At 38.2% G+C, this 16,344-nt stretch overlaps 1 protein-coding gene across 1 annotated transcript in view; it reads right to left on the reverse strand.

Annotated features, from left to right (window-relative positions):
• MARCHF1 (membrane associated ring-CH-type finger 1) overlaps window positions 1-16,344 on the reverse strand; it is a 289,583-nt gene that overhangs the window by 133,912 nt on the left and 139,327 nt on the right. Inside the window, exon 2 of the mRNA XM_046655644.1 lies at window positions 11,944-11,994. Within this exon, the coding sequence (XP_046511600.1) occupies window positions 11,944-11,994 (51 nt within the window). The remainder of the gene's footprint in view (window positions 1-11,943; window positions 11,995-16,344) is intronic.

Raw genomic sequence — 16,344 nt, forward strand, 5'->3', positions numbered from 1 at the left:
ACTGATTAAACACTGAAAGACTACATCCATCTACTAAGTGTTGGAGGAGATAAAATGTTATTGATCCTAACTTCTTAGTGGGCGCTCTGTTCAGAGATTTCGTCATGGACAATACTTAAAAGTGAAATTAAAAGCAGACCTGAGATACTATGAAGCCAAATTTTCTTGTTTTAGAGATTAATCCCTTTCCCCACCAACCATCCAAATGTTTGTCACATTAAAGTACTTGAATAAAGTACCTCCAACTCTTCCTGTTATCAGAAGGCTGAACAAATTAAATATGGTACTAATGTTGAAAGAAACCACAACCAAATAAAGATTACATAGTTTAAGGACCATATTACCAAAGGAAAAAGTAGAGTGTATTTCAAACCCTCCCATACCTATCATTTGTCAGAATAGACATGAGGCCTCAGACATAATTAATTGGTTAACAAAAGCTAGCTAGTGTTACAGTATCCAAATCAAGATCCCTGCAGGTAGTTGTCCTTTATCACCTTTGGTTGTGGTCACAGAGGTCACCTCAACCAATGATCCATCAGATCAACAGCTTTCCCCATCTGGTCCCCAAGACTAGACCCCCTCAGATCCTCAAAATGCTTTAGTTGAAGGCGTGGCTGACCTGTTGTGATACCCAAAGCTTCCCAAACTTAGGGCTTTTCCTGGTTCTTGAGATGCAGGAGGGTTACTGAGACCCATCCTAGATGAAATTCTGAAAAAACAAATCCAAAAGCCAAAAACCCTTTTGGCTGGAGATAATAACCCAGAGAAGTATGCAATACTCCTAGAATATATGTTTCATACTGTCAGTGACTTTAGTAGCTCTGATAGCTTTGAATGTCTGGCATCTACAATAATTTCTTACATACAATAAATAGTGGTTCTATAACTATTCAATACATGAGTGAAAAATCATAGATGCTGTCATATTTTGTTTTACAAAAAGTAATAGAGCAGATCAAGCCAGTTTTAGCAAACAAATGAAGCTCATCATCATCTGAAAGACTGATCTTTTATGTGCATTTCTCTATAGATACAGGAAGACATAATTCTCACCTTTGTAAATTTTTCATCTGATGAAAACCATGTATTCTCTCCCAAAAGGCGTCAATATACACACACTCAAATTAATCTAAAATAATTTCAGTTTTTGTTTTCTGGACCCTAAAGCACTCTAGGCAATTTAGAAATCTGGACTTTCTAAAAATATATTAGATGCCCAAGAGCAGTGCTTCCCAAATTATCTTTGGTGAAGGACTAGTTCTCTCTCTCTCTCTCTCCAATCCTTTAAGAACAAATATTAAAAAAATGCAGTTAAAAATGAGCATGTGATTGGATGTCGTAAGAATGTAGAATTGCTATAACTGTTTCTAAACTGCTTAGGACAGATTCCCTGGAAGCAGAGCCTGAGACAAGAATTCTTGTCCAAGCGATTTACTAGGGCAGTTATTTTAGAAACAGGCAGAGGGAAGAAGTTACAAAGCAGGAGCTGCAGAGATAGCCAGAATGTTGTCTTGCCTGGGCCATAGCTTCAGCTGATCCCATATGGAAGCTCTGGCACACAAATTGCACCAAGTGTTAATCCCACCTTGAGGCAAGGGGGTCAGTGCCCTGCTTCCTGTCAAGCGGCCCCTGACCTGCTGAAGTAGGGGAGTATACAGTCTCCCCGGTGAGAAAGTCCCTCTTTGGTCAGTGGCAGGTCCCTGGAGACGGAGCAGCTGTAGCTGTTATCAGCCAACACTCACAGCAGCTGGCTGATGAGACGCTGGTCTGTAGCAGGGATCTGGGAGGGCAATCAACAGCATCCACTCTAGATGACTCCTTGTACCACTCAGATCCACTTGTGATTCACATCATGTTCATTCCACCATGACAAGCTTCTCCAAGATTCTGATTGGTTACAGTTTCTGGAACAACTTACAAGAGGAGGGTAAGTGGGATGAAATATAGCCCCCATTGCTGCATTTGGTTCCAAGGTCATAACTGATACTCATCATCTCCCTTGCTGCACAACCCTTCTAGATTCCTTTCACTTTTTGTCAACTCTTTTGCTGGTCTAGGTAGCCTGCCTGAGGGATCTGAGTCACTGGGTACCATGCCCTTATCAGGCTGTGGTTGCTATACTTGCCCATTTACAGTCACACAGTACAAGGGAAGGAGCCACCCTGCTATATCACTTGAGGAGCAAACATATTTCTCCCCGTTACCAACATGTAGAATGTTGTCATGAGGATAAGAGTTGATTGCTCCTGCTAGAAATGTAACAGATTTCTTTACTTGCTAGGCTACTAGCAGGAGGAGCTCAAAGTGACCAGGTAGCAGTCATAGCTTACAGTTTAGTGGGACTCTTACTGTGTTCTCAGTGGAAAGGTCCCCTCTGTGAACCAGAATTTATAAATCCACAGAGCCTAAAGTCATGGCTGTGGGAAGCACAATTCCCCAAGTGGATCATTGGGAGTAGGGTGATAACTGGTGAGCCAGGTAACTCCTACCTCTACTCCTTAGTTCCCCCTAAGCATTCAACCAATAAGAGGCAAAGCACCATTTAATGGCTGTTGGTTTAAAAACCATTCTGCATCCTGTAAGACAGTGCCCCATTCTCCCAGGACATCTTTTCTAAGCGGATACCTCTGATGCATCTTCAAAAGGCTATATAATTGCTGTATTAGGCTGGCAGCATCTGGCTGATAAGGTAGGTGTTAAGACCTGTGGATTCCATGGCTACTCTTCCACCGCCACACCTTTTTGCTATAAAATGAATCCCTGAGTCTAGATGATGTTAGGCAGAATTCTCAGCTGTTGGTGGTGGCTGAAAGCTGTCACATGAGGCACGGGTCAGGACTAGAGAGAGGGAGTGAAGCAGTCACCTCAGGTACATAATGTAAGGGGACACCAAAAAACTCAGTAATCAAGAGAAAATATTTTAAAGCAATATTTTTAAAAGATCAAAATTAATGCAAAAAATCCATGATGAACAAATATCAAAAATTTAAGTAAATACAAAATCAGTATTATAGATTTTTCATTTTGCCTCTGGCTGCATATGGCCTGATATAGCACTGACCCTGTTTTTATTTAAAATTTTGACATTTTATTTATCATGGAGTTTTTGCATGACATTTGAAACAAAATATTGCATCAAAATTTATCTTGATTACTGAATTTTTTGGTACCTCCTTAAATTTTGTGTCTGAGCCCAGTGCTTCACTTACTCCACCCTAGGTCTGGCCTGACATGAGAGGCAAACCCAAACTGGATGGAATATGATGCAATCAAGTTGCTGTTAAGTAGCTGCTTGGTCCTCTTCATAAATGGTACTAAACTGGGGCGCTCAACATCAGTCTGTGCTTCTGACAGGTCAGGTATTCATTGAACAGTGGAGGTAGCTAGATCACCTTTGGTAAGAAAGAGACTATGGTATTGATGCCCATGCATAGCATCCTTCTCTGCCACCATGGCTACTCCACGTATGGACCCTGGTACAGGAATGGAGGTGCTTAGGAGAGAGCCTACTGGATAGGTCATCCTTTCCACCTGATTATTTAGTGCCTCTTCTGCAATAGATGCTCTTTGGTGGGTATTAAAGTGTGATTAAAAAAAATGCTCACATGTTATGTATCCAAGGTGAAAGACTGCCGTTTGACTTAGGGAACATCTCTGGAGAGGGAGGCAGCTGGTGAATTATCTGAAAACATTCAGAGAAGGTGGGAGAAGGTGGCTGGTTTTGAGCAACTGGGTGGGGCATCAATTACATCTATTATAAACACTTATACCTTCTATCTATCTTGAGGGTATTGGCGGCAATGAGTTCATGGACTGGCCTGGTCCAAAGATCACTGCTCTATACATCCACAGATTCCATGTTGAGAGCCTGTGTTCTAAAACCAACAAAACAAAATAGGCACCATTCAGTCAACACATATTCACTGAGTGTATATCACGTATCGGTCACTTTTCTGGGTGCTGAGGAAGCACTGAACAAAGAAAGTTCTTGTTCTCATAGAGTTTGAATTAAACGACTAAGAAAATACATAATTTTGCAGATTATAATAAAATCCTTAAATAAAAATACAGCAGGAAGGGCGATATCAGTCCTCACTGATAAGGTGGTATCTGAGTAGAAATGTAACAAAATCATGGAAGCCAATCCTGCAGATTTCTGGGGGAAAAGCATTCGTGCAGCAGGAGCATGGAGGCAAAGGCCCTGAAGCAAAAGCGTCTGTTTGAGGAACAGCAAGAGGTCAGTGTGTTTGGAGCTGAGTGACTAGGAGGAAGAACGATAAGAAATACAATTTGAGAGAGAACGCAGGGCCAGCTTGTGGCTTCCTGGTCAATATAAGGATTTATGTTTTACTCTGAGAGCTATAGGAAACCATTGGAGGGTTGAAACAGGAGCAAGACACTATCTGACTTATGTTTGAAAAGGATCATTTTGGCTGTTGTGTAAAAAAATAGAATTAAAAAGATATGAAAGTGATTGTTTTCCTCATGTCCCCATTTAATATCTCAGTCTGTTTTCTGCAGAAAGCTGGTGGGTCAGGTAAATGGCAGTAGACTTTGGCCAATGTGACCAAGTAGTGGTTCTACTGCAGCTGCTGTGCCGCAGTGATGTCCTTATCGGAGCAGATCAACACAATATTTGGCATGTGGTATGAAGCTATTACCCTAGTCATGTGTTCTTTTCAATATTCATCATAAATGAGCATCAAAAGAAGTTTGCACTCACCTAGCATGAACATCAGTATACATTCCTGGTCCTGCCCCAGGGATATGTCACAATATAGACTGGAGGGGACCTTGATTGTCTGACAATTGTCAAACATCAGATTAGTCCATTGTATTAACGATATCCTGTTAATTAGATCTAATGAGCAGGAAAGGCCAATAATCTGAGTGCCTTCTTAGGACATGTGTGCTCCTGAGTGCAGGAGAAAAATCCTACAAATGTTCAGGAGCTGGCCAAATCAGAGAAAATGTAAGGGCTCCCACTGTGTTGTGCAGGTCAATACACTCCCTTTAGAGTGAAGGACAAATTTTTCATTTTACCTTACTATTAAGAAAGACCCGGAATGCTGGTAGGATTCTGGGTTTTAGAGGCAGAAAAAAAATCACTCTTTGGAATAATACTCAGACCTTTTATCAGATGACTCAGAAAGCTACTAGTTTTGAGTGGGGCCTAGAATAAGAGAAGGTTCTACAGAAGTTCCAGCTACAATACAAGCAACTTTGATGCCAGAGCCATAATCAGTGGCAAATGTCATACTATTAGAGGTACTGTAGTAAATAGGAATGCAATGTGGCTTCTCTGTCAAGCCTCAAATGGAGAATTGCAGTGAAAACCCTAGTGTTCTAGATACTGTTCCATACTGTTCCAGCAGAGTTCTCTTCATCATTTGGACAACAGCTCCTCGTATGCTACTTGGCTCTAGAAAGACTGGAAGGGCTGACCATGGACATCAGTTGACTGTGTGACTGGACCACGTGACCCTCATGAGCTTGATAACAAAAGTTAAATTGTCTGGTAAGAAGAGCAGCAATTCACCGAACAACTGGACTTGCCCATTAGGGGGAGATAGGGTTGCTGCTACATAATGAGGAAGGAAGAAACATTTTAAAACTTGAGGGATCCACTGCAGCAGTTTTTTTGTTTATCCACAACCAGGTTTAACTTCAAATGGTTGATTACAGCAACCAGAGCGTGTTAAGGCATGGTAATCAGGATTGGAAGTCAGAGACACCTCGCCAGTAAGCCACCTAGTCTAACAGAACTGATAATCAAGAATGAGGGAGATTTGGAGTGAGCGGTAGAAGATGATGAATCAGTTACAGCTTCAGCAGCTGCCATAGCAAGAGCTCATTCTACTAACCTGTGTCTTTGAGTTGTTTCCTCTGAAATTGTGACCAATCATCTTCTATAAATATCCATGACAGAATGGAATGAGTTCATATGGATCTGAGTGGTGCAACGGATGGGCCATAGCAGATGCTGCCAGTGTTCTGCCAAGATCCAGTCTGGCCCCTTTCACCGTTTCAGTACATGGCTCCCTCAGCATCTGGGTACTTTTGTTTCTAAAGTCCTGCACCTATGATTCTCTATGATTCTCTTTGGAAAATCGTCTTTGGCTTCTTAGACAGCTTTAACTGCATGTGAAGAGAGTTGAAGTGCCCAGAAGTTTCCCTCCTTCTAAGCTACCCTGAGCCAGTGAATGGCTGGTGTGGGAGGATGAAAGCCCTGTTTCCATGCCTCAAGTGGGGACAATCTCAGGTTCCTTTTATACTGCAGACTCCCCTTGCGGGTTCAGGAGAAACTTCTTGACTTCTTCCTCTTGCCTGTCCTGCTTCTCCTACTTCTTTAATGGCTTTTCCTGGGAACACTCCCATCGTAAATCACTGCAAAAAATTCTCATCTAGGGATCTGCTTCCGGGAAACCTGACCTAAGACAGATTCCTAGTACACATTTCTGTGGAAAATTTGAGTAAGATATTTGAGTCTGGAATTCATGGCAGAAACCTGGGTGGGAAGTATCTATGTGAGAGTTGTTGGTGCATTGATTCTATATAGTCATGAGACCTAAGGAGTGAGTGTATATAAAGAAAAAGCCTCAGGATGTAAGTAGGTCTCAGGCTGTCTTAATCTTCCATCACCACCTTTCCTAATTCAACTCAAGTTGTACTCATTTACTCAGCTTTGGTCTCAGGACAGACTCTGACTCAGGCTCTATGACAGTTCTCAAATTAGTCCACCTCATTTCTAGTTGTTTCCTAATTCTACACCCCATTTTACTTCATCAACCTATCAAACTTACCCCCTAAAGGTATGTAGTCTGAGGGTATTGCTGATTTATAGGTCCCTTGTATAAGCAAACCAAGATGGATCTCTCAATAAATCAGAACATTTCAACACCTGTTCAGAGATGTAAATGCTTGGCTCAGGTTCAGCTGAAAGAGTTCCCAGTAGATTTACATTTGGGAACACTTTCACCTTGACCTTGCTAGAAAATAAGTTGCAATTTAAAGGCAAATCTGGCAAAATATGGAGAGATGAAGATTTACAAAAGTTAAATTCAAGGTATGTGTTTGATCAAAAGAAAACACTTATCTAAAATGCTGTAATTCATAGAATACCTTATACATAGTACATTCTTAAAAAATGTTTGTTGAATAAACTGTATTGGCTATACCAGCCATCTTCATTTATTGCAGAATAAACTAGGGTACACAGACAAGAGAAAGCTTTAGGAATAATATTTTATATACTATATACCATCTTTGCCTTAACGTTATATATATTTCAAGGTAGACAGCAACTGAACAGTTTAGATGAAGCTTTGTCAAGCAAATAAAGTCCCTGGAATGTAATAGGAAATGATGGAAACTAACTGAAATATCATTTTGTTAACACAGTGGCTTTTGAATTTGTTTTCATAAGTAGATTAGGTTTTGTGAGCTGCTTCCTACATAGACCAAAAAGCATAAAGTGTTTTGTTTAGAAGAAAATTCTAGATGTTGATTTGAATTGAGAGTACAAGGCTTTCTTTCCTTTTGACAGTTTGCTTTTGAAAGATTTTTCTTGTGAAATACATAATATACTGTTGCTACTTGAATATAATGATCCCTCACCCCAGAAGAAATAAAAGTAAGGCCAAATTTAGCTAATTTTGCATCTTGAGGAACCTATTTGTGAGCCATACAAAAAGCAGCAACAAGCACTAATATCAAAGGCACTTTTTCAAAAAATAAAAAAGTGATGGATAAATGAATGCTGCTGTGTTCACACTGAAGATATTTCGACCATCTCACATACATTACTTTAAACCTATATAGCTTCTCCATAGCTTTTAGATCAACTTTAACATCCAAGGCACACAAATTTTATTAGAATAAGAAAACAAAAGAGAACCATAGGTCTAACTGGCTTATATGTCCTCAAACAAACTAGAAACATAAACTAATAAAAAATTAAAAGTTGGGAAGACCAGAAAACTCAAAGTATAATTGCAATTGAACAAATAGAGTAAAAAGATTCAGAGGTACAGATCTAGGAGAAAATTTATGTTCATTAACAATTCAACACTTGTTATTTATGCCACATTTGGGTATGTCATATCCACAACAGCAAGATCATGTTTCTACAATCCTGAAGAGCAAAAATAATAGCATTCAGTTTCATACATATTTGCTAAAAACCTCTCAAGGATCTTGGTGGGTTCTAAATCCATCTGTATGTTTCCAAGCCAAATAACACTTGTCTACTGGACTAAAGAGAATGTATCTTATTATTCAAAATTCCATCTCAAAGTCCCCTAAAAACTATTTTATATACCTTTTTCCTTATAATCCATGTTTCCTAGCTTCCATGCCTTGTACTGATATCCCTTTAAACATATTTTCCTGGCAGTTGATTATGTTACACCCACTCTTCAAGTCCCTGTTTGTACACCATTCTTCCAAGAAGCCTTCTCTGATGCTATCCTATCCTCACCAAATAGAAGTCATCACTCTCTGTCTATACTTTTTGACTAGTACACCAAGGGTTCCCACGACCATGCCCAGGTTCAGTGATTTTCTAGGACAGCTCACAGGACTGAGCTTATGGTCATACTCATAGCTACGATTTATTTCAGTGAAAGGAAACAAAGCAAAATCAGCAAAGGGAAAAGACACATGGGGTGAAGTCCAGAGGAAACCAGGAGCAAACTTCCAAACTTGCAAAAGTTTACTCCCAGTGAGTATAGGATATGCTTAATTCCTGCAGCAATGAGTCGTGGCAACAGATGTGAAGTGCTGTCTAGCAGGGAAACTCATTAGAGACTCAATGCCCAAAGTTTTTATTGGAGTTGGTCATACAGGTACCCGCTGTCTAGGATGTTACCAAAATTCCAGACTCCCACAAGGAAAGCAGGTATTTATGATAAACCATATTGTTTGCACAGTTTAGGCACAATGAACCATTCCTGTCAGTTAGGGTGGGACTCCACTCCTGAACCCAAGTTCTCAGATGCCAGCCAAGGGCCAACCTTGCCAGTAGGACTTTCTAAGGATAAGAGTCTCAGGCTTGTTTTGTTATCTTTTGTGCACAGAGAGTTATACAATTCTACTTAATTTACGTATATATTATATGTATATGTTGTATCTCAACTCCTTCACTCTAAGTTCTGCTGTGTCATTCTGGATAGAGTCCTCTGTAGTAGCTGTGATTTTCCTGTATCAAAAGATTGGGGATGGTACCAACTTGATAAAAATTAAGGAAGACACCCGTTATGAGTAATGCTGCTATTGACTTAACTTATTATTGTTAAATATACATACACTTTTTAAGGAAACGGGAATATGCAGTATTTTTGTTTTCAGTAAAATTGCGTCAGATCACTAACATTTCACTTAATCCTGTCCAGTCTGTTATCTATTCTTATTCCACTCAGGAAACAATGCATATATTATAAGCCATGTCTCAGATTCACTTGCTGGCAAAGATTTACTGAGCACTTATTTGCTGCTGTCACTGAGATATAAATTAAGAGCCCCTTAATAAGAATAGTGAATGCCAGGCGCTGTTCTAAGCACCACTCAGAGAGGTAGATAAGTGTTAGCTAGTCTCCTTTCACACACAGAGTCACTAAGAAAGTTAAACAACGCTCCTAAGCAGTTACTGTGGAATGCATGCTCTTAACTACTCTGTTATACTGATGATCACACCCTTGAAAAGCTCACAGTCTTTTTTTTGACATAAAAATTATTTTGACAAAAGTAGAGAAAAAATATCCTTGTTCCACTGTAATGTTTTCTTCACCACTCTAAAAGGTAAAGGACTCAAACATTGCCAGATTTTCCCATTTCGTACTTGGTAAGTTACATGGTCTTAATGAAGAGTTTATCACTTTGTAATTAATGACAAAGTAGTGAGGCCTCAACCATGTATTTAGCATTTGTGACTGTCATTCTGAACATAAATAAAAGGAAAGTTATATTGGCTTAACTAAAAGGAAAGTTATATTTTATCTCTACGGGTGGGTGATTGTTGAGTTTTTGCTATTTTAAAATTAGAGTGACTGTTTAAGAAGAGAGCTTCTCATTTTTCTCTGAACATAATGAATTTTATCATTAATTATCTCCCACACAGGGATGCAATTAATACTATCAGAGCCTGAAAGAACTCACAGAAGGGAAACTACACTCCTGACGTTTTTATTTCTTAAAGAATAAATTAAAAAGCTAAAAGTTATAAACAGGCTGCATTATGTCAAACTCAAACAGCCGCTTGGAAATGCAGATAAGATTTCACCCCCAGATCATGAAACAATATTTGGTGTGACAAAAGAGTTGTGAGAACTGTTTACAAGTCTCTAGGTCAACATTAACATCCACCTTCAGAATGATGACAATGTTCTGCAGGTGCAGGCAAGGCTCTTCATGGTGTGACTAAGATGACAGACATTTGAAAGGTATTGCTTTAATTTACAACTACTTCAGAAAACCTTCAAGTGACTGATATCATCACCACCGTGTCACAGAGGAGACAACTGTGTCTCAGGGAGGTTAAGTGAATGTCTCATGGCCAAATAAGTGAGAAGTGACAGAGCAGCAACCTACACTCAGATCCTCTCCTGCAAAGTTAGTGTCCTTAACCGCTAAGCCACATACCTATGAAGGTACCCAGATTTGAACGTAATTAGAACTGTTCAGTACTAAGTACTGAGATACAATTCTCTATGGGTCTCTTGCATCTCTGCATGTCTGGTAAGCAGAAACGTTGACTGCTTTTGCTCTGCACTATCGTTTTAAGGATGTGTGTATAGTGCACAGCGTAGATGATATTGTCTCCCTATGGAGCAAAGGACAGGTGTGCTTACTGTCTATCAAAAATATTAGGGTTTCCTAAGAGTACGGTTCCACTCCTGTAACCAATGCAGTGTGTTTGCAGGTGTCACCTGATGGTCTTGGCTTTGTCTCATAAGAGATGGCCTCAGGAAATCAGCTTAAGAAAATGCTGATACTCTAGCTGCTGATATTTTTCAATGAGTAATAAGGTCTTTTGTTTCTGAAAACAAAACAAAAACTTCTCTAAACTGGAAGTGGATCTATGTTCTGTAATGCCTATAGTTTATTACTATTTGGGGGGGGCGCCCTCTTGAAGGAAAATAATGTAAAATGACAAATACAAAATTAAGTTCTGGGCTGTGGAAGGGTGCTGGCATCGAGGAGCCCTGTAACAGAAGTTTTATTCATGGTACATCCATCTTTGTCTGAATTATATTTTTGGAAGTCATAATTTTCCAATTTGACAAATGGTTCTAAATGACTTTTCTCTCCCCAAGCACCAAGTCTATACATTGCATAGTGTGTCATTTTAGGTAATGGCTCTCAATTTCTGTTTTCTAGGCAAAATAAAAATCTAGAGTATCTCTCCCATGTTATAATCTTTTCAACACTCTGGTGTCTTGCTGGATTTACAGACAGTCTGGGGAGTATTTTGTTTTCTTTATCCATTGACTCTATAAAGTAAATATGTCCAAATTGATGTCTTAAATTAAGTTGATTTCTAAAACCTGTCCTGGTTAAATTCTAGCATAGTTCAGCGCAAACACCTGAAAAAATTGAATTCATGGAAATTGTACCATGAATGTTGATATACTTTCAATTTGTGTATGTGGCAGTGCTATGATGCTTGCAATGAGAGAAAAAACACACTTTGCATGACACTTTGAAAGGAGCAAATTATCTTTTGCGTACAGCATTCAAGAGGAAAAAAAATCTCATTTTTGCTGTGTAAAATCATGTCTTTTTATCACAGTAAAAGTTTAAAATTGTTAAAACCATTAACAAGTCATATTTGTGTATTGTTCATAAATAATAATTACAGGTTAAACATTATAAAATATTTACTTGAACTCATAAAATGTAGAACACAATAAACAATTAAGAAAATGAATACAGTTCACCTACTTTTGAAATATTACTTGATCGACTTGCAGATCGCCCTGGGGATTTGTCATTCTGAAAAATAAAATTAGAGACATTGATTAAAAATATAGCAATAGTCTTTACTGCTGAGAAAAGAAAGCACAGCACAGGCCAACGTGTAAATGCTCTCCATAATATTGTTCTGACTGATTGACGTACAAATTGCTTACAGAGGATGGCTTTGTCTTACCGAATTTTATTTTTCTAGTACATGTCAGTGTCCTTTTGAAAATGTTGCAATTAACATCAGGGTATATATCAGTCTAGGAGTATTTATTTCCAGGAAATGCTTATTTCTCTAGAAAAATGTATGTGGTTCCTTTGAAATAAAATTAGAAATGGAAATGCAGCCAATTATTTCCCCTTTTGCTACCAGGAAATTCTGAGTAAATTCTGGTTCTCAGTATCAGTAAATATTGCATACCAGGTACGTGGTATGTAATCTAACTCATGTTTTTCTGAACTAAGCATTTTATTGGCCTATTCTGTTATTTTACTTTTAAAAGTTTAAAAATTTAAAAGGAACTTTTAAAATTTAAAACATTTAATTGTTTAAATTAAAAATACGTTTTAGCACAACCAGAAGGACCTACAAGTAGAATATACAACTATGTACTGGGGGACTTTGGGAAGAAGAAAAAAAAAGGAAGATTGGCAACAGATGTTAGCTCAGGTGGTAATCTTCAAAAACAAAAATACTTTTTAAATTATTTTAAAATTTAAAACAAAAATGTTTCAAAAAAATTATACACACATTTCTTGCCTCTTAAAGAATTTCCAATTTCGCAGAAAAAAAGCATGCAACAAAGCTTTTGAATAGATGCTTTTTAAAAAAGTCGTACAATTTTAAAGTAGAAAGGGACGTCGCGGAGTGGCGCCCCCTCGTTGGAAGCCCCGAGGCCTTCTGTTCCCGGCAATCATAGCGCTGGGGCCCATGCCAGGGTTGGCCCGAGGCCTTCTGTCTAGTCTCGTCTGCTTGCTCTTTCCACTCTGCCAATTACCTTTCGGTGGATAGTTGACTGACAAATCAGAATGCATGGGTATTATAAATTTTATATGCACCAAGAGATCATAGTACACCTTTTCTTCTGTAGAGAAAATGTTGGAAGAACCTGTTCTAGAGACCAAAATTTGTGAAGGATCTGAATTAACATCGCCACTGAAATACTTTAGGACTCTTTTTTTTTCAAATTTTTTGAGCATCTGGACTCAGCACTGAAGTGGACCTGAGTAGACAACTACGATGCGTTTTGACAGAGGTCATTTTTGAGAACTAAGTTGTTATAACAACCTGCGAGTCTGAAATTGCCCCAAGATGACTGCTTGAGACAGTTTTGGAAACACAGTGATGACAGGCTATGACAAATGTGTTCTTGTGAAAAAACAGTAGCTGCATTCACTGCAAACTGTCACTGTGTCATGCACAGGCTTGCAGATATTCCAGCTGAATAGTACTTTTTCCTTCACATGCAACATCCATCTCACACAACCCCTGATGTCACTGTGGAGATGCTATTACAGACTGAGATGAGTCACACCAATACGATTAGTTACACCTCATAATGGCCTCATGATTCCTCTGGAGATTAATATATATGCTACCCACAAACATTTTTCCTTGCTTAGCTTTCTCTGGTGATGGAGAGAGGTACTTTTCTACTGACATCTCAACCCTTCTTCTAGAGACTAGAAAACAAAACTAATCTATCTTTCCCTCTCAGTGAAATTCAGGACTTTTGACACACTATTGCACAGGACACAATAAGCCACATAACATAATAGGCTTTGGGGGCAGTTTTGTTGTGGTGATTGTTTAGTTATGCTTTCTCTATTAACATCGTATTTGAGAACATGATTAAGGAGCTAGAATTGAAATGTCTTTCAGTAAGAACCAAGAAGTACTATAGAAATTCAATTTGGCACCAGATTACTTAATTTTTCAAACCAAATAGGACTTTGTGGTGTTTTCAGATAAAAACAAGGAGGAGAGTTAGGTTCTCTCCACAACTGCGAATGAGTCCAGCACGGGGTTATAATAAGCAGAAAATTCCCATGCTCTTCACCAGCATCTCCAAGCTAACAAGGAGGAGGCATCTGCTTGACTATTTGGTACTTCAAGAGATCTTTTAATTTGAAATCCATTGGTTCCACTTTCTCCTAATACAAGGTTAAGCATTGAAAAAATAAACAAGCTAAGGCAAAGGTTACCGATTTTGCTATGGCTAAATTCTCTACTGTTTCTACTCCAGCTAACATATGGGAACAGAGCGGTGCACACTATTGCTGTGCTGGCAGTGATGTAGGGCCAGAGATTGACTTGCAACTGGACGTGTGGTAGTGTACTAGTTCTAGCAGGAGTGTATTGTTTGACATTCCAGGACTTCAATTTCCTCCCTGTAAAATGGGAAGATAATATCTTGGGGATTGTTTTAAGGATCAAATGAATTATAAATGAAAACATTTTATGGACTGTAAGGTTATATAATATTTCCATTATTATTCACAGGTAGAGGAAACACCCAAAGAGCTCCCTCAAAAATCACAATGATCATCACAGGTTACCAGATTCGTAATTTTAACACAAACATTTTAGTTTCTCTGCCCTGCAATGCTGTCTCTGTTGTGGATTAGATTCTGGCACATAAAATTTAAGAATGAAAAATCAGATTTTTCTGTACCCACAGTTTGGTCTGCTTTACCTTTGAAGCAAAGCACCAGAGCACTTTCTCTCCTGGAACACTTCCAAAGCACTCTGTGCAATTTACTGCTAATTAATTGGGTGGCTTGTCCCATTACTATTGAAATGACATATTCTTCTTTGTAGATTAGTCAAATACGGTTGTCATACCTCATTATGATCACTTTAAATTCTTTACTTTACATTAAATAGAAGCTGTCTTGGAATCTCACATAACTTACTGGTACCCAAATTTTAGTGACCTTGTAGGTCACTAAAAGTTGGAACCAACAAGAGTTCCAGACAAGTCTTCATGAAAAACATGGGATCATCAAGCAGTAATCTTAATGATCTATCTTAGCAGATCACTCACAGTACTCAGAGGAAGAGACTTCTAGTTCCATAAGTGCTTTTTAATACCTTCAAGAAACTTCTAATTTTTGGCTTGATGTGAATGTACCTGATATTGTTAGTTTTATTTTGTGATTATTATTATTCATAAAATAATCATTTTTAAAATTTGATCTTACTTAACATGGTTGGATTTCTATTTCTAGTAAGAAAAAATAATTACTAAATGAGAAAATCATTACTAAATTGTTTTAACATAGTTTTGATGTTATAATCCAAGGAAAGGGACATAGTTCTTTGAAAAAGGAATGGTCCATGTTAAAGAATACACAATATGGCTTGACATGTATGTATCTACATATGAATTCTCTCTGTATTATACCATTGATCATAAGAGGGCAGTAAGGAACCTTGAAGGAGGGTTTTTTTTTTTTACGTAAACTGAAGGAAAAAGCTAATTGTTCCTGAGTGAAGAAACCAGAATAAGATAATCTCATGCAGACCACTGATAATGACGCTATTCTGTAGTGTTTTGCCTTTGTTGCTGCCTGCACCTCCTGCCTCCCCCCTACCCCCGTCCTCACCCCCTGGGCTAAAAGTCAAGAGTATTTGAAAGGAAAAAAAAATAAATTAATTTTGAGGGTCATCTGCAGAATTCTAAGTAGACAATGGAACTATTTTTGCTAGGTTAATTAAAGCTTGGAATAGAAGACAAGTCTTTCAAAGCAATGTGGTTTATAAGCAGAAAAAAAACAAAGACATAGAGAAACTGAATAATGCAATAAAAACTTGATTAATAGATGTATAAAAAATCTCATGTTCATTAAATGAAAAATGCTCTTTTTAATATCTATGAAACATTTAAAATTTTTTTGGCCTCAAATAATACCTTAACAAAAGTCTTCAAGTAGAGACTTTCCAGGGCACTTCTTTTGATATTGAGGCAATAAAATTAGAAATAAAAATTTGAAATGTGACTAATAAATCTTAATCACTTGAAAATTAATTAAAACATTTTCTTTTTTTAGATTTTTTCCTTTTTCTCCCCAAAGCCCCCAGGTACATAGTTGTATACTCTTCATTGTGGGTCCTTCTAATTGTGGCATGTGGGACGCTGCCTCAGTGTGGTTTGATGAGCAGTACCATGTCCACACCCAGGATTCGAACCAGTGAAACACTGGGCCGCCTACAGCAGAGCGCACGAACTTAACCACTCGGCCACGGGGCCTGCCCTGAATTAAAACATTTTTTGATAATGCTTGGTCTAAAGAAATGAAAACTTTCTGGAAAATTATAGTCAGAAACTAGAAAATATCATACTAAGACATAGAGAATGCAGCAAAAGCTATATCCAG

Source organism: Equus quagga, chromosome 3, assembly GCF_021613505.1.
Source record: "Equus quagga isolate Etosha38 chromosome 3, UCLA_HA_Equagga_1.0, whole genome shotgun sequence".
Classification (NCBI taxonomy): Eukaryota; Metazoa; Chordata; class Mammalia; order Perissodactyla; family Equidae; genus Equus; species Equus quagga.